At 34.3% G+C, this 19740-nt stretch overlaps 2 protein-coding genes across 2 annotated transcripts in view; one reads left to right on the plus strand and one right to left on the minus strand.

The window, feature by feature from the left end:
* The window catches only part of LOC128556937 (uncharacterized), a 75790-nt gene extending 69582 nt beyond the window's left edge, over positions 1–6208 (minus strand). The window contains exon 1 of the mRNA XM_053542972.1: positions 6086–6208. Coding sequence (XP_053398947.1) covers positions 6086–6150 — 65 coding nt within the window. The 5' untranslated portion in view covers positions 6151–6208. The remainder of the gene's footprint in view (positions 1–6085) is intronic.
* Positions 6209–15650: 9442 nt separating this feature from the next.
* On the plus strand, positions 15651–17547 carry LOC128555465 (vacuolar protein-sorting-associated protein 36-like). Its single transcript, XM_053537769.1, has 3 exons — positions 15651–15708; positions 16308–16838; positions 17174–17547. Exons 1-3 carry the CDS (start codon positions 15651–15653, stop codon positions 17545–17547), a joined length of 963 nt encoding a protein of 320 aa, XP_053393744.1.
* Positions 17548–19740: the final 2193 nt, after the last annotated feature.

The raw sequence follows: 19740 nt of genomic DNA on the forward strand, positions 1-19740 counted from the left end.
AATGTTAAGTAGACGAAGGTCTTAAAAATACCCGTAAATGATGGCATACTGCCGATTCGCCCCCAGTCAACTCGCTCTTGTTTTGACAGTTTGTCCCCAAATAATTGATTTAATCATTTAATTAATAATCTAAGTTCAAGTCTAACGCTTCATACTGTAGATACTTGTTTTTCATACAAATGTATAGATTCTTTAAAAAACAAATGGAAAGAGGCAATTTTGATGATAACTTACTTCAGCTTTTCCCAATAGCAATTACCAGTAAATTATAACATACCCAGACCGGTAGATACAGGGTCAAGGGATCCGGTTACCGCATCCGTTTGTTTATAAATATGAAACATATTTTTAATTTTGACACTTATAGATTCAACAACAACAAAATTCACTTTCATTTGAGCTGCACCATGAGAAAATTCATGAAGAAAAAGTGCCGCCTTAACATAAGGCTTAAATCATTTAGTCAGAGATCCATTTTTTACTGGAATGCTTCAAGCGCAAGAACTGTGAATGCTGAGTCAGTAGATGTGTTTAAATCGCTGCTTAACAATGATAATTGGAATCTAAAGAAATTTGTGCCAAGTTGTTATTGACTTTAGTATGACTATAAAGTGCGCACTCGGAGTTCATTAATACTTAAGTAACAATTAGTTTTGAGATATACTCAGAAGATTCTTCACAAGAGGGGCCAGGAAAGCACAGCTAATATTACGGCCCGAAGATCAAGGTAACAAGGTATTGAGAAGACCAAAATATATTCATAGCTTCTATGCCATCTAAACAGCTGATCGCATGTATTTTATCTGACCGAGGCCCGACAGGGGTAGCCGAATTCAGAGATCTATGTATAGATCTAACCAAAATAGTGATTTTGCAATCAGCATGAATCCATGCTGTTCACTAACGGTTTCTCTAATTGCAAGAGGCGTTGAAAGCGAACAGCATGGATTCTGACCAGACTGCACGGATGCTGGTCGCAAACACACTATGTTGGTTTTCTCATGGTGCGGTTCATTTTGCTATTTTTACATGTACTACCAAGTGTTGCTAATTTATCAGCACATATCACAACAGTTCATGATGTATTTAATTTTGTTTCGTTGAAATGTTTACAAGTATCACCCGTCACATATATAATATAGGTTGCCGTTTTGTATATGTCTTTTCAGTTATCATCTGTTATTGCAGATTTGGGAACTAATTGCACTTTTATATTATATATAAATGAAAGTGTTAGGATGCTCTAAAATGTCTGTGTTGCTATGGGGTTACTTCTTGTAGTGTAAGGAAACACACTTACTTCTGTAAGAATTCTAGGTTCAAATCCTAGCAGGAAGCCCTGGCATACAGAAAAAATTGTTTTAACTATTTACTTATTTCTGTAGAATGTAATAATTTATTCATTAACCTAAATATTGACAGCTCAAATTTTCTTTGTCTGTATTTTTGTCATGTCTGTGTTGGCAGAAATGGGGGAAAAGCATCTATATCAGATCACTGCAAACAAACAATATTTTTTATAATTTTTATTATTAAAAAAAACAACAACATTTTATTTTCCCTTTATAAGTCATTTTGGTTTTAATTTATATGCACTGCAGGCAAAGTAATTTTTGAAGATTCATATTTGAGGAAACTTAGGAATGCATAAGAGTATGTAGTATATGGAAAATAGTGGAACAGGTTTTTTTTCTTCTTTTTTTGCAGCTGAGACATAAAAATTATTTTGGATTTTCTATGATTTCTTGGAACTGATGCCAGTTGTATAAGAATATGCCTATTTTTCATTTTAAACATGTTTCTTAAATGAGATTGACCAAATGCAAGTTTTTCATTGGAGAACACCAGAATGTGTTGACCAATCCGTTACTTATGTAAACAGTTAATATATACTTTGAGTGAAATTTAAAGGTTATTGTGCCAAAATGTTTTCAAAAATTATATATTTTCCAGTTTGAAAAAATTGCCTGCTACACTCCACACTCCATAATTGTAAGAATGTAGGAAGAGGCCTGGTTTCACAGAAATCCAGTTTTCCCCATTTTTTATTGAATAGATATAAAAGACTTTTTACAATTACTCAAAAAATTATACTACTTTAAGCCCATACTTTGCTGTTTGTCCTTTTTTCTTGTATATCATGGTTCAGCACAGCAACATAAAAGTAAATTTTACCCAAAAGAGCTATTTATTCATACAGAAAAATCTCAAACAGATAGTTTTAGTTAATTTTGATAAAAACATTTTTTCCAGAGTAATTAGCATTAAAAATTCCTGATTTGAAATAACACTGAGTCTCCAAATTTCACAAAAAGGAAATCAACTTATATGTGAGGTCTAAGCCTTTGTATATGAGAAATATTTATTTGGACTTCCAATTTACTAAACATTGTGGGTTTTTTGTCATTAATTGTGTATTTTTGTACAATTTTGTTTTGGTATACACTTTGAGAAATAATATAGATAACCATAAAACATAACAGGCTTTCTCTAAATTTCCCACACAATAATTTGTTGGTACAAGGACAATATGAAAGACTAATATACAGTACATGATAAATTCAAGATCATATACTTGCATACTAATCACCAAAATGTACATTATTGTCTCAATACATTTTTATAACAATTAAGGGATCTCACAGACACACCATGAAATGTGACTGTCCTCATTGCATTATGTACCTTAATAAAATTATTGTTGCTTTTCTTTATCTTTAAAATGTACAAGTACCAAATTTTTGTGACAGATAGTTTAAAAGTACCTATATAGATGTATTATAGGTAACTGAAATGAAAATAACTGTAAATATACAAAAACATTTTTTTTTACTTTGACATATTGACTTACATTCTGTCTAGAGACAGGTTTGTTAAATCTTTTAGATATGGCCAAGTCATAATTATTAAATGAATAAAAAAATATAAAAGAAAAATACTCTTTGAAGTGATAGTCAAGACTGCAAAATTTGTTCAGTAGTTATAGCTGTGCTGTAAGTGCACATCTCACTGTGATGTTTATTGGGGGAAGCATGGGCTGATCTGAAAGGGGCCAAAATACAAAAAGCATTGATTTTTGACAGGCTAAAATTAATACATCAGTCATTTTAGACAAAAGTTCAGCTGGCTTCATTGAATCACTCACAGAACTTTATTTACATTACTCTTTATTATTGCTGACTGTCAAAGCCATCACCTTAGTCAAGTTGCTTATATAGAAAATTTACTTGTGACATTTTGTAAAAAAAAAAAACTCATGCTCAAACTGTCTCAAAAGTCAGTTTGCACCATTTCAGGTATGCTTACACAATGTTCCAAGCGGTCATATGCTTGGAATCCTCAAGAAACTTTGCAACTTCATAAACCAAAATACTGAATGTGGCCCTTATAGCAGGTATCACATTATGATAAACTGCATTCCATTGAAAATTGTCAGTCTTCAGCCTTCATGTGACATGCACATTCCTGTAGTGAAGATGCATGACACACATAAATTAAGCTATGGGTGTATTTGATCATGACTAGTGATTCTAGTTGAGAGTGATTTAATAGTACATGAACATTTAATTGGCATTTTATGCAAAATATGCATTTTCAAGTGAATGGTCATTCAGTATTGAAGACAAGTTATAACTGCAAGTCCCTGGTTTTGTTTTGAAGGAGACTGGGGAGTGGATCTATTGCAGGTGTAAATGAAAATAAATAAGGGTTTTGACACATTATGGCAAATATAATTTATGATGATTATAAATGTTGGGAGGCTGTTTTCTACATGAACAACCTGACAAGCTTTGACTTTGCACATTTATCATTGAACTTATTTTGAAAAGACAAGACTTGTAAATATCTAATATATAATAAATTTTATTGGGCAAAATTCATGACTGACAAGAGTCAACATGTGTCACTGGCATGCCTATATTTTTTTTGGTGTGTGTGGGGGGGGGGGGCCTAGAATGCACTTTACTGCTAGGATTTTAAAACGCAGGACGTGCTCGTTACAATCATTTAAATAAATTGTAACAATAATTTATTCATTAAAGAAAAAAGAAAAAAGAAAAACGGGGCTGTGGGGGCAGTAGGAAAAAATGGGATGTATTTATTAAATGTGCGTACTGGTAAAGTGCAGGTGTCCCTTTTTGGGCAGCATTTTCTGGTAGTTTCAGCTTTTCTTCATTTGTTGAACAAAGACATTATTACTTGAGGCATAAGTTGTGTTTTTCTCTGATGATCATGCATAAAATACAACGAAATGAAGTACTTTCGTCATAGAAATTCAAATTTTTCCGAATGAATCGAGGGAAAAAGTTTTCATGTTGTTGTTGTCGATATGTCATTCTTTATTTACCTTGGAAACAAGGATACGATTTCATTGGTTGGTAAAATCTAGGACACTATCTCATTGGCCGAGCTATTCAGGTGCTCGACTGGTATATATTTTGATTACGGAATCAGCTTTGTTCAAATATTATTATACGACGCAGTCTGTTAGCCACAATTTTGGCTATTTTGCTTAGTGGTTACCTGATCCAATAATTGGAAGCCATTTTGAATGGGAACCAATATTGGACAGGGAACCAGATTAGTTATTCACTTAAGTATCTTAACAGGACAAAACTGCCTGTTAGTGCCCACTACTGCCATCCACATATTCACTAACGTTAACTAAGTTTCTTGATTTTTGTCAGTTAGTCAGTTATGATTGGCAATATCCCGTAATCGTTCCCTATCATTACGGAATAAATGAAAATACATAAAGGGGCATAACAATTATGCAAATTTATAATTCCAAATCATATCTATAGGCACAAACCATTAGGCGGGGGTAGGGGATAAGGCGGATATACACTCATTCATTCTGTCACAGGATGAGAAAAATGTAAAGTCAAACCGAGACTCGAACCCGGGGTCTCGGATTAACGTTCCGTTAATCTACCGACTGAGCTATCCGACCGCCAACACATTTTCTCCCTGTTTCAATATTCAAGTTCTATACCGTGGCATATTTCCCCACCATTTTGAAATTCGTCCTCGAATTTCAGCGGGTACTTTATAAATCAAGAAATTACAGGCGCCGGAGACTAACCAGTCATACCAAGCTTTTATCTTCTTCTAAAGGCGTCTTATTAAGCCATCCGCAGCGGGGTGCGAGAACAGCCGTTACGGGCCCACGTTAGGCGCCAAATGTCACAGGATGAGAACAATGTGCAGCCAGACCGGGACTCGAACCTGGGGCCTCGGAATACCGTCCCAATGCTCTACCGACTGAGCTACCCGGCCGCCTCCCCGTTTCAATATTCTATACCGTGACAATTCCGTATAGGGGACGAAAAGTCTAACTGTTAATCGCCAATTTGGGTACGAATATTAACTGGATAACATGAAAACTTTCACAATAACCACTTATTTATGTGAATATGTGGATGGCAGAAGTGGGCACTAACAGGCAGTTTTGTCCTGTTAACTTAATTATCTGTATAATACGCAATTTTGCCACTTGCCAGATAATAACTGGATATGTGACATTTTTAGAGAAAACTGTCTACATAAATAAGTGAATATGTGGTTGGCAGAAATATGCCACCATAGTATTGTCTAATGACGTTGACATCAGTTTTCTTTTCAAACGTGATTCTTTAATGCGTGACAGGGTGGTAAAATACAGAACACGCATATGTAAATAATGTGTTTAAAGCGCGTAAATCTCCGGCTAAATACCACTGGCAGACAAAACAGCCGCTTTATGCTTGGACTTTTATTAAGATAGTTTGCTAAAATAAACACAGCAATGAACAATATATCAGGTCAATTTATCATTATTTTTCTTTGAACACATATGGCTCATAAACAGTTCGAACACCAAATCGTATTAAACTGCCATAAATACATGTTGCTAGTTAATAGAAATTTAATCCTTTAACTACAATGAGTTTGAAAGTCAAAATAAAATATAATCTAAAGCAACACCCCATGTGTTGACATATTAAAGAATTCTTTTTACGAACTTTTAAAACTACTTTTTAAATTAGTATTTACAATAGATGATTACAACATAACCAGAAACCGCAGATATGTAAAATCTTACCAAGGTTGTTCTTTAAGAAATATTATTATTCCTATAAGAAACGTGAAGCGGGCAAATCTCATCATTTTGCTCCTTTTAATTTTGCTGAGCAAAATTTCATTTATATTGCTTCCAAGTTTTTTACATAAATCAATCTAAAAAAACCCCCAAAAAACAACAACATTCAAACAAGGTAAGATACAGCGTTTATCCAATGAAAAACTGTCTTTAAAACTTCCTCTTTGTCGTTGTCACTCTGACCGTCGTTTGGCAGAGTTTCTATAAACATAACAAATATGGCTAGGAGACCTGAGGTATGAAAATTTATTATGCATTATGTACTTTTAATTGTTTAAGATAACTGAAGAAGCATATTTATTTTAAACATAAACGCTTCCCATACATAAAAGATAACCTGTTCCTATTTTAATACCCTAAGCATTTGTCATTGATTAGCTTTTGCTACAGACGGACTTGGCCAGTTTGTTGAAAATATTTTTCTTGAAAAATCTCATTGCCTCCAGTCAGAGCAGATATATATTTCGATCTCTTTAGACTGCTCTGCATGGCATTCATGTTGTGTCATTGGTACTTATTCGTTTTTTTAGCTTTGACATTTCACCTCGGGTGGTTACTATACTCATGCTTTCACAGCATCGGGTATTGTTTAATCACCCTTTGAAATGCTGCCTACTTTTCAATGTTTTTTTGACAGTTTCTGTGATATGCAGGCTCCATTACCTCGATGTTTAGTTCTGCCCATTTTCTGCCATTGCAATTCTTACATATTTTTTTGCTATCATTAAGACAAATGGGCTTATCACATTCAAATCATATCAGCCTAATACTACGGTTGCATAGAGGGGACACGGGAAATATTTTATTTATCACGTGCGCACGTGATAACTAATCACGTTCGCACGTAGTAGCTAACACGTTCGCACGTGATAGCTATCACTTTTGCATTGGAAATATTTTATTTATCACGTTCGCACGAGATAGCTATCACGTTCGCATAGGAAATATTTTATTTATCACGTCCACACATGATAGCTATCACGTTCGCAAAGAAAATATTTTATATATCACGTGCGCACGTGTTAGCTTACACGTGCGAACGTGATAGCTATAACGTGCGCACGTGTTCATTAACACGTTCGCACGTGTTAGCTAGATAAATAAAATATTTCCTATGTCCCCTCTATGCCGCCGTATAATACGGTTCCAATGGAAATTGTACTGTAATTAAAGACAAATTTTGTGACATATTTTGTACAATATGAGGGAGGTATATAAGTGTTACACAGGGATAGGTGATCAATTTTTCAAATCCAGTTGGACCAAAAGAATTATTTTTGAGCTATGGATTCCACTAAAAGATGTTTTTTTTCTGGGCAAAATAAAATTTCACCATTGCAACATTCATGTTGTTATATATCTTTTTCTAGATTTCTATAGCGCCCTAAACATGAAAACACGCGCAAATGCACTTTACATACAAATTTATCCACTCCTAGCCCAAATAATCCTCTGCCAGTACAGCCTAAGAGTGATCTAACCAGAGTTACAGAGCGTGAGGAAGGCACGCATGCACGCGCACGCACGCACAGAGAGAGAGAGAGAGAGAGAGAGAAAGAGAGAGAGAGAGAGAGGGGGGGGGGAGAGAGAGAGAGAGAGAGAGAGAGAGAGATTACCGACCATTTAGTTAGGTTGGAGAAACCCAAGTGTGTCTCAGATATGCCGGTGGCTGGACTGGGATTCGAACCACGGACCACTGGATTGACAGTCAAGCGTGTTCAACTTAGACCATCGCACCACCTATATGCAAAAAGTACACTTTCAAGTTCCTTGCCATCATCAATGATGTATTAGAAACATTATTCTATGCAAATTTATTATTAGATTTCCATGCCAATTTATGTTCGTAGAAACAATCTGAAAATAAGATAGGTTTGCAAATTATTATGCACACCTTCGTAGAAGGAGGAGTATAGTGTTTTGCTGATGTCGGCCGGTCGGTCCGTAGACCAATCGGTTTCCGGACGATAACTCAAGAACGCTTGGACCAAGGTACATGAAAGTTAATAAGAAGGTTGATCATAACCAGCAGATGTCTCTATTGATTTTGAGATCAGTAGGTCAAAGGCCAAGGTCACAGAAACCTAGAACAGTTTAACCGTTTCCGGACGATAACTTGAGAACGCTTGAACCTAGCATCACGAAACCTAATAGGGAGGTTGATCATGACCAGCAAATGACCCCTATTGATTTTGATGATAGTAGGTAAAAGGTCAATGTCACATTGACCCAGAACAGTAGAACTTTTTTTGCCAAATAACTAATGCTTTGGTCTACGATCATATTTGATACGGAGGTCACTTATGACTGGTAAATGACCCATAATTATTGATGGGCGGTCAGCACGTCAAACGTCTAGCGCACAGTCAATAAATAATTTCTGTTCCTTGTGCAGTTACTGAATGCATCAAGGGAGAGGGACATTCCGTGTTCTACGGGATCTTGTTCCAAAGTGTACGTGTTGGTACATTTGTTTTCTGATTTTATTGCAATTTCTCTAGGGATTCTGCAGATGCTACAACACGATAAAATATACGTTAATGCTTTTTTAGCATGAAATGTGTATAAAAATTGGTTTCGATTTTATTATGCTGACAAATGTTCATTTCGTTTTAGACTTGTTTCAAGTATGCGTTGGATGGCCGCTAAATGTTTTACGTTTCGCTATGTCCTTTTAAGCATGTTAACTCACATTTACTCTTGTATTGAACCACCATAACAACAGTTGTATGCTGTAACTACAAATGAAATGAGTGGGGCATTGTGTACATTTAAAATTGTAAAATCGTTAAAGCCGATATTTTGTCGTATGTCTCTTCCTAAAATCTGTTTAAATAATTTAATTCATTATCTATCATGTTATCGGAATATTAACAAAATACTGAATTCTTAACGAAATATTTGAAAAGTTATTGTCTTATTCAAAGCTACACGTTTAAATAGTGGATCTATCAATAATTGATCTGGATATCAAAAAACAAACTTTGCGGAATTTTTAATTGTATTATTATATTGCAGGGTGTTGTTTTCAAACTAAAAACACAATCATGAATACTAATCATGAAGCCTAAGGGCAACACTCGCGCGACATTGCTGTTTTGTCTCGTGTTGATATATACTGTTACACCAGTAACCACGTCATTTCTGAATTATGATCCAGGCATCGAGTACCGATACAGATTAAATTCAACAATTGAATTGGCAGATGTGCAAACATTTATTGCGCATGGAGAGGTATAAGAGGTATTGCGTGCCCAATAAAATGGTTTAAGTATTCGAACGACTATATATTTTGCAATATAAATATTCTTTATTATGATATACTTAAGATTTAATTGAAGAATGCTACATCACAAGTGGTTATACACATTGCAATGTAAATAGTTTTAGTTATGATGTACTAAAGAATAAGTTTGCGAATGATATATTACCACATGTTATAAAGGAAGTATTTGTTCAAATATCAACGATTATTTTTTTATTTTTTGTCTGTTTGCTTTGCTATTTTTGCTTTATGATTTAAGATAAAGAATATTGTAATACTGAACTAGCCTGTGAATCCAGTCTGAGAGTCTTTCATTTGCATTTTTTTCCCTTAAATTAACAAGTTGCAAACTGCAACGCCACCTTTGTCAGCCAAAACATACATTTGTATAATAAAGAAAATTTATAGGAAATGACGATGCTTTTCTGTTTATTAGTAACTACTTTCAAATATATCGGCATGAACTTGAATATGCGTTCCTGTTGTCAAATTGTAAGATATGCGGCATTCAGGAAAACATAATAATCTACGAAAAAGGCGATTTTTAAGTATAATTTCGTTTTCGTTTCAAACACGTTCCGACAACTCCACTTTCTCTTTCGTCTTTTTTTTAAATTTAATAATAGTCAGTAAGTATAATAATGTCTGAATAGTGCTGAAATATTCAAAGTATATAGATCGTAATGGAATTTCTTAACTAGAGATGCTTTTGAGAAAAGCGCATGTCTCCCACAATTGCCCCATTGAAAAATGTCTAGTTTCTCTCGATGGCTTTGATGAGTGGACCCCATTGAAAAATGTCTAGTTTCTCTCGATGGCTTTGATGAATGGACCCAATCAGTAATTCAAAGGCCATAATTCAAAAGTGCCTGGGCGGATTTGGCTAGTTATCGAACTTGGCCGAGATCTTATGGTCAAACACATTTTGTTCAAGTTTGGTGAAGACAGGATGAGAAATGTTCGACTTAGAGTGCGGACAAGCTTTGTGACAGACAGACAGACACACAACAGAGACACAGTCAGACAGACTGGAGCAAATCAATACACCGTGGTGGGAGACATAATAAATAAAATGATCTCACACACTAAAGCAATGTTTTATAATCCAGTGAATAAACAGCGTAAAAAGTTATTAACAGTTAGATAAACGACATCTTGCTGACACTGTATTTAAAGCAATTTATGAATTATACAATTTGCGTGTTCGTGTTAATATAAACAGTTTTCTGAAGTTAAACTTTTTAAATTAAGTCTAAGTATTAAATAGACAGATTATAAAATACCCCGGCAGAGGAAGTCAAAACGACGCTTAATTAAGGAGTAAGTTGGTTCCCCATCATTATATATACATGAAACGTACTTTATCCTGTATAGAATGTTTTTCAATATGCTGAATGCACCATGATTAGATATTGTTGTTTTTTTTTTCTTCAATTTTATCTTTAAATCTTATGTATTTGTTTTCTTTTAAAAAATTAAAAGGTTTTTCGTATATGACTAACGTATGACTTATAAAAAAGAACTAATGAGAATAGTTCAAACATTGGAAGATTAAGAGTCTTGAGACAGATGATTTATCGTAAATTAGAGGATATATACACACAAAATAACACATCTTATACTGATTGTGCCTCATTTTGCAAGCTAGATTAAAAAAATACTGTTTTTGTCAGTTGCTAAAACAAATCATATTAAATTCATAAAAAAGAAAAATGTCTTAGAAGCGAAACGAGAGTGTGCTCCACTGATTTTGAAAATGTACTTACCCGTCGGTCCGTCTGTGCGTTACGTAATTTCAAAGAATACAGTTAAATGTGTTTGTCTCAAACAACACAGTACCGATAAAACATTAATGAAAATAGCAAGCTAAACTAATTTGAAACATTTTTGAGCGAAATTTATTAACTAAAAGACCAATTAAAGTACGCACTTAAAGAGTTAATAAAATCCTTGAAAATATCCTTTAGAAGCGTAAAACGCTACCAAGTAACATAATAGCAGACACGGTTTGATTGAGTCTGTTCAAGACAGATTAATGAAAATTGCAAAACCCCTCACGACCCTAGAACCGGAAGTCTGTTATTATAAAAATGAATGTACTCCATGATCCCAAAGTTATAAATAAAATGGTTAGCCTTTTAATATACATTTAAACAACAAACTACGTTGAAAACAAACTATAAATTGAATATTACTTTTAGTTCGTGAAAAAATGTCCAACCTCACTTACGCTAACCCTTCATTAAGGACACACCATGTGAATCATTAAAACAAAATATCAATAAATTTTTCAGTTGTCCTTGTCCAACGCTATGGTCCACAGTAGTGGAACGGACTCGCAGTAAGGTAACTCAATCATAACCATAAACAAAAGTCATGTTGGTGAAGTACGGTATTGCAGAAGTACGGTGTTGCTAAACTTATAGTAAACTGTCTTATAATAACACTGCATGAACCCCGCAATGATGGAATGCATTTGGAATTCTCGCTTTGGCTGCATACAGTGCATTACCATGTGTTTTACACAGTTTGAGACTAACCAGTATATCCCATGCACATCCTGTAGCTGCCATGCCATATATCGACTACAACAGTGTAAGCAATGCATACCCTCAGTATATGCTATGCATAGCCTGTATCGGCTCCAATTACTGTTAATTTTAGCAATTTCACTTATTATACATTGTGGAAGCTCTTGTTTAAATACAGAGTCAAATAAGATTGTCTTTTTGAATGACATACATGTGAACACTCAATTTCTTAGTTACTATCCTATGGTTATAATTTCAATTCAAAATCTGATGAAATTTCCTGTGCTCGGAATAAAATTGTAAAGTTGGAAAAAAAGTTTTGAAATAGATTTGATGGAATTTCGATCAACTATCGCATAGCCTGTATCGGCTCCAATTACTGTTAATTTTAGCAATTTCACTTATTATACATTGTGGAAGCTCTTGTTTAAATACAGAGTCAAATAAGATTGTCTTTTTGAATGACATACATGTGAACACTCAATTTCTTAGTTACTATCCTATGGTTATAATTTCAATTCAAAATCTGATGAAATTTCCTGTGCTCGGAATAAAATTGTAAAGTTGGAAAAAAAGTTTTGAAATAGATTTGATGGAATTTCGATCAACCTCGCGGTACCAGGCTCGGGTACCAACATATCCCTCGGGATTCTGTGCATGCGCTAATGTTGTTCTAACATGACTCTTCTTAAACCTAATAAACAAATATATTGTCCCTCAACGTCATTAAATTTCCATGTGATGGAATTGCGCGGAAATGTCTTCGTCGTATTTTCACGTTGACATCATTCTCTTAGGCATTATCCGTTTTGGGGTCGTTTATCAAACAGTATGCTTAACCCCTGAGCTAATTTGTAATTAGTACGAAACTAGAAATAATTAGATTTTGAGAAGTTACAAAAATGTTGAATTCCGTATGCTTCATTTAAATATTTTTAATGTCATGTTTGTAAAATCACATTATCGTTGAGGCATTAACAGGTGACGCCTAATCAATTGATAAAAGAATACAATAAACAGACACACTTGCATTTGCAATTGCCAAATTTTTGTTTTGCATTTCAACGATGCTGAATATTAAACTGCTTTTCTAGGTAGGGTATGTCAATATAGATGGATGATGATGGCAACGTCATGGAACTGTTACTGCTCGTTCACAAGGCCAGCTTTAGTCCATATGACAAGCCAGATGAAGTTTTATTTCAACATGAATTTGTACCTACGGAGATGTAAAATTTATAGTGCACATTTGCCAGCTGTATCTGATTATTTTGTTTTCCCATATTCTTTGTTATTAGACATTAGAAACATTTAATTTTTTAACTGTTTGGTCAATGCACAAACTGTTTATAGTCATTCTTTCATGGTCATTGATTGAATTATAATGATAGATATTGTGTTAAATGTTGATTTGATTTTACTTAAATGATCAGAGACCTTAGACTTAAAGTATTTGTAGTTCAATGCGATTATATGCATAAGTGATTCCGTTTTTCAGATTTGGAATGTAATAGCATTCTTGCCACTCTCAAACTTCCCATAGTAAATTAATTTGTGTATAGGTCATATATTGCCGTGATATAAATACATAATGTTTGTTTGTTTAAATTCGAAAAGTAAAGGCAAAACATCTAGAATGAACAATTTATGTAGTTTTTGTGGTGTATGTCTTGTGTGTCTGTTCTGTTACGTGAATCTTCTGCGTGTGTTTTCCTTTTCAGACGAGAAATATGTTAAGACATATTACAAGTTATTAATAAAAGAAACAGCTCCGTCTGCTGCAACAACAACGACAACAACAACAACAACATTCCTCAAACCATTCATGCTAATAACAGTTGGATATATGTTAAATAAATATGTGACTATATGACATTAATATCTAGTGCAATGGAGTGATCAAGCAGATTTAGGACTGTGTTAATTTTGTGATAATTGTGTGTCTACTGAGAGTAGACAATCATTTTTTCTTTACATTCCAGTACTGTTGTCCCTCCTTGGGGAGACTTTGCTATAGAACCTCATCTCATGTCTTTATTTTCCATATTTCTGCTTTGAAAATTTGAAATGTTGACATACATGCATGGCCACTAAGAAGCTTCAAACTTACAGCATGAATGGTTTCCAGGAGTATTGTAGTAGTCGATAACCATTTCACCCCCTATATTCAAGTTTTGACTATTCAATCACACTATATGGATAAGTTCAGTATGGTACTATAGGGTTGAAATGGTTACAGATGTTTTTCCCATGAATGAAAAATGCTTTTAGTTACAAATAGTTTTAACTTTAGAAAAATATCTAAACTGCTTTTCAGATAGAGTATGTGAAGACAAGCTTATCATAGAGGCAGATTTTATCAGTAGACAGTTAGACTTTCATACATACTAGCTTAAGATGTCATGACATAGCTTAAGTTCTAACATACTAAAATCCCATGTAATATTATTACGAGCAGTCTGTCCCAGTTAACATATTACTCTTAAAAGTGTCATCAGTCATCATCTGCCAATAAAGAATGCAAGTATTTGCAAGAAGAATATACGTGCCAGACTAGTTAGGTAATGACATCCAAAGAATATTAGGCTGTTTGAACCTCATGTAGACGATATAGCTCAGTTATTCTTTTTTAAATGAAGCTAATGGCACTACACTTCCTAACTTAATGCTCAGGAAATAGATTTTCAGACTACTGATCTAGTTGTGTTTTGATTGAAAGTTAGACCAAACATGGTGTGTCCAAAGTCTATCCACAGCTCCTTTATACCAGGAAGTTGTCTCTTCGTATAGTGATTAAAGTGAACAGGTTAGCTTTGGTATTTAATCCTTGGCAATAGCTGGTTTAACTTTTATATCAAAAATTATATTTCTTAATATTCAGTTATAAGTTATGTGATGAGATTTTGTCTGGGTCATTTAAGAAGACTTACTGTGTAAACTGTTATGAAAGCATGAACCTTGCAGAGTCAGTACCAACTTGCATCATTGAATCAAAGCCTTGAAATGTCTGATGGTTGCGGGGTTTGGTAGATTTATTTTCTGTTTAAACGCCAGTCTATGAAATATACATGAATGAGAAACAAATACAAATTTAATGTGCCTCATATCTATGATGAACTTGATGCCTGACCTAGCTTGAGATGTAACCATGGGCTGGAATACCTTATCATTGATAGATCTTATATAATCTAAATGGTCAGTGTGAGTGGATACAGGTTGAATAAGAACTTCTTGTTTATTGATAATTCATCCGCACTGTTCATGAATGGGACTATTTTGTGTAGCACATGAACATCATTTTGATGTGATTCGAAATAAAATAAAGATGCTATGATTGTCAAAAGTACACTTTAACTTTGGTAGCGGGATAAACCCACAACCAAAAATCAGTACTGTTTTCTTACAAGCTTTGTACGGTCTTGAAACCTGCCTTGGTTCAAACTTGCAACCTTTTTATTTAGTGGCTGACCCCTGATCTACTATGTTGCTGAGATGCATATGTTTATGATACACTATATATTAAGGCTGCGGTGCTTTACAGTTGTAAAAATTTCTATATTACTCAAATTTTAAAAGCAAGAAAATGAAAGCTTATGTAACAGTTAAGAAAACAAGAATTCCGACATTTCCTATGAACCATCTTACCATGTCTGTGATGTGTTTTCTGCCTGTGGAATGATTTATATACACTGTCTCAGAGACATAGCAAGACATGAAAAATACCAAAGCAAAACCTTTACAGGGGATCCGAGAAGTGCTTCCACAAAAAAGTTTGTTTTCCTTCTTTAACTGTTTCTCAGAAAAAAGGTGTAGCTACGCCAGTGTCTTCAGAACTAAGCCAAATACTAGGATATGCTTACAGAGTACAAACATTGTGGAATATTTACACCGGTGACAAAAACAGCCATTAATCTTATTTTTCTTGATTTCAGCTGATCTTTATGTCTATATGTCTAATATATCACAGCTTCCTAACTGCATTATAATTTGATTTATGTATGTAAGTTAAGTAACATAAAAAGTAGTCCCATATGTTTAGCTATGACTGACACGTGCCAATAATGTCAGAAACTGCAATGAAAAAGGGCTGGTAATTTTTACTCTTGATGTTTGCTAGAATAAACATGTGATTTTATTGTTCCTCTTCTACTTAGAATGTTAGATGTATGGACATTGACTGTATTATGTGAAAACTGTTTAGAAATATCTATTACAGATTTGTGTAATTTGTAACTTACAACTTTTCTATATGAAACAGATATGGAGAACAGAGCCAGATTGCTCAAAACTTTATCCAGTGTTTAAACAATGTACGGTTGGTACAAATTTGCAGCATATTAACAATCCACAACAAATATACAATCCACAGCAGATAAACAGTCCACAGCAAATATACAATCCACGGCATATAAACAATCAAGAGCAAATAAACAAACCACAGCAGATAAACAATCCACACCAAATATACAATCCACAGCAAATAACAGTCTACAGCAAATATACAATCCACAGAATATAAAAAATACACAGCAAATAAACAAACCACGGCAGATAAATAATCCACAGCAAATATACAATCCAAAGCAGATAAACAGTCCACAGCAAATATACAATCCACAGCATATAAACAATTCACAGCAAATAAACAAACCACAGCAGATAAACAAACCACAGCAGATAAACAGTCTACAGCAAATAAACAAATTACAGCAGATATACAATCCATACAAAATACACAATCCACAGCAAATAAACAAACCACAGCAGATATACAAACCACAGCAGATAAACAGTCTACAGCAAATAAACAAACTACAGCAGATATACAATCCACACCAAATATACAAACCACAGCAAATAAACAAACCACAGCAAATATACAAACCACAGCAGATAAACAGTCTACAGCAAATTAACAAACCACAGCAGATATACAATCAACACCAAATATAAAATCCACTGCAAATAAACAATCCACATCAAATATACAATCCACAGCAAATAAAGAAACCACAGCAGATAAACAATCCACAGTAGATAAACAATCTACAGCAAAAAAAAAACAAACCACAGCAGATATACAATCCATACTAAATACACAATCCACAGCCAATAAACAAACCACAGCAGATAAACAGTCTACAGGAAATAAACAAACTACAGCAGATAAACAGTCTACAGCAAATAAACAAACCACAGCAGATATACAATCCACATGAAATATACAATCCACAGCAGATAAACAATCCACACCAAATATACAATCCACAGCAAATAAACAAACCACAGCAGATAAACAAACCACAGCAGATAACCAATCCACAGCAAATATACAAACCACAGCAGATAAACAACCCACACCAAATCTACAATCCACAGCAAATAAGCCACATCAGATAAAGAAACCACAGCAGATAAACAGTCTACAGCAAATAAACAAACCGCAGCAGATAAACAACCCACAGCAAATATACAATCCACAGCAGACAAACAATCCACAGCAAATATACAAACCACAGCAGATAAGCAATCCACATCAAATACACAATCCGCAGCAAGTAAAGAAACTACAGCAGATTAACAAACCACAGCAGATAAATATACCATAGCAAATAAACAAACCACAGCAGATAAACAATCCACAGCAAATATAAAATCCACAGCAGATAAATAATCCACAGCAGACAAACAAATCATAGCAAATTAACAGTCCGCCCCAAATATACAATCCACAGCAAATATACAAACCACAACAGATAAACAGTCTACAGGAAATAAACAAACCACAGCAAATATACAAACCACAGCAGATAAACAATCCACACCAAATATACAATCCACAGCAGATAGACAATCTACAGCAAATAAACAAACCATAGCAGATATACAATCCATAGCAAATAAACATTCCACAGCAGATATACAGTCCACACCAAATATACAATCCACAGCAGATAAATAATCCACAGCAGATAAACAATCCACAGCATATAAACAATCTACAGCAAATAAACAAACCACAGCAGATATACAATCCATAGCTAATAAACAAACCACAGCAGATAACAAACCACAGCAGATAAACAATCCACACCAAATATACAATCCACAGCAGATAAACAATCTGCAGCAAATGAACAAACCACAGCAGATATACAATCCATAGCAAATAAACATTCCACAGCAGATATACAGTCCACACCAAATATACAATCCACAGCAGATAAATAATCCACAGCAGATAAACAAATCATAGCAAATGAACAATCCACAGCAGATGGACATGGTCAAACTGTCTTTTAGTCTATCTTGTCGTTTAGGAATAATGTCAGATGCATTTCTCTTCAGTACTTCAGTAATATTTAGTCAGTAGATAAAGTTTTGAGCAACATGGTCAATAACATAGACATTCAGTGTCCTGTTGTTCTTCAACAGGATAAAGTTTGGAGCACTTCAGTCAATGTCATAGACATTCAGTGTCATGTTACTCTTAAAGAGGATAAGATTTTGAGCTTTTCAGTCAATGTCCTATATCAGCAGTGGCTCTATTATTGTGAACATTTAAATATAAGTAACTTTTACCGTCTGAAAGGTATTTTAAAAGAATTTGGAATAAATAGCATTCATATTGACACTTAGATAGAAGCACACATTGTAAATGCTTTAATTATTGCAAATGAAACATTGTACAGCTAGCATATCATCATTAAATGATGGGATTTTTCTGTAGTATAGATTTAGTCATTTTACAAATGATGCATAAATATTTTTTAAATTATTGATAAGTGTTGCTTGATAACATTTTGCAGATTAAGTTGCTTCTCAGGCTATGTTGTCTGTTTTAGCAGGCATTGAGATACATATTGTCAGCTGTAGCTAAGCTGACATCTGTTGCCAGCTTTTGTCAGTCTGACCATTTTAGCAGAGCATACAGATTCACATTGTCAGCTTTTGCCAGGCTGAAACATGTATATTTTGTTTGAAATAAGTGACCCTGGTCCATCCATTGAAATCTTGTAGCTTGGTATAAAATGCAACAAAAGCAGTCACCGAGACAGCAAGGAGTGGAAATACTTTAGGTGAAAGTATTATATTATACTTTTCCATATAGTTGTGTGCTTTTAAGATTTGACCTTGAAGTGGAGATGTATAATTAAATGCATTATCGTTTCTTTTAATGCTCCTCTCAGTATATGGAACGAATTCTGGTAAATTTTGACATTTCTATATTTAAGTTTCAAACCTTCTTTCAGGTGGATCAGAATACACCAAAATGAATGCACAGGAAGAAGAAGAAGAAGAAGGGTTTGATATGATGCGTACAGTGATTATAGCTGTGTGCAGTGCGGGAGCGTACCTCGCACTTGTTATTGGACTGACAGCGTACTGTAGTTACAGACTACTGTTACAGAGGCGTAACAGAAAGGCTATGTCTGGTTTTTCTTTTATCCTTTACATATTACTTTCTTCAACAGAAATCACTTTATAATATAATGGACATTTTATAAATGTATCGTTTGTAGATCAGCTTCTGTATTCCTGAGAAGGATACTAATTTGTTGAGATGGTTAATGTTACTTACTTCAAAACACCTCTGACCACTTTGTGTTTTGAAACCTTGCTTGGATTGTAAAATTCTTTCGTGTATAGGAAACCATGCAACTGGCTTACAGAAGGTCTGCTCTTCTTTATGACTGTAGCAACGCCTGTGGTGTTATAAGCTAAAACGTTGCCTACTTTATGGCCTGAATTGTGTCAGTGTGACTAAAACCCAAAAATAACAAATGAACAAACTTATGTCA

Source organism: Mercenaria mercenaria, chromosome 1 (assembly GCF_021730395.1).
Source record: "Mercenaria mercenaria strain notata chromosome 1, MADL_Memer_1, whole genome shotgun sequence".
NCBI lineage: Eukaryota > Metazoa > Mollusca > Bivalvia > Venerida > Veneridae > Mercenaria > Mercenaria mercenaria.

Coding starts and splice junctions, on each gene's coding strand:
- LOC128555465 (XM_053537769.1), top strand. CDS start 15,651: ATGAAAAATACCAAAGCAAAACCTTTACAGGGGATCCGAGAAGTGCTT. Junction 15,709..16,307: donor AGAAGTGCTTCCACAAAAAA/GTTTGTTTTCCT, acceptor TACAATCCACAG/CAGATAAACAGTCCACAGCA. Junction 16,839..17,173: donor CAAACCACAGCAGATAAACA/GTCTACAGCAAA, acceptor TACAATCCACAG/CAGATAAACAATCCACACCA.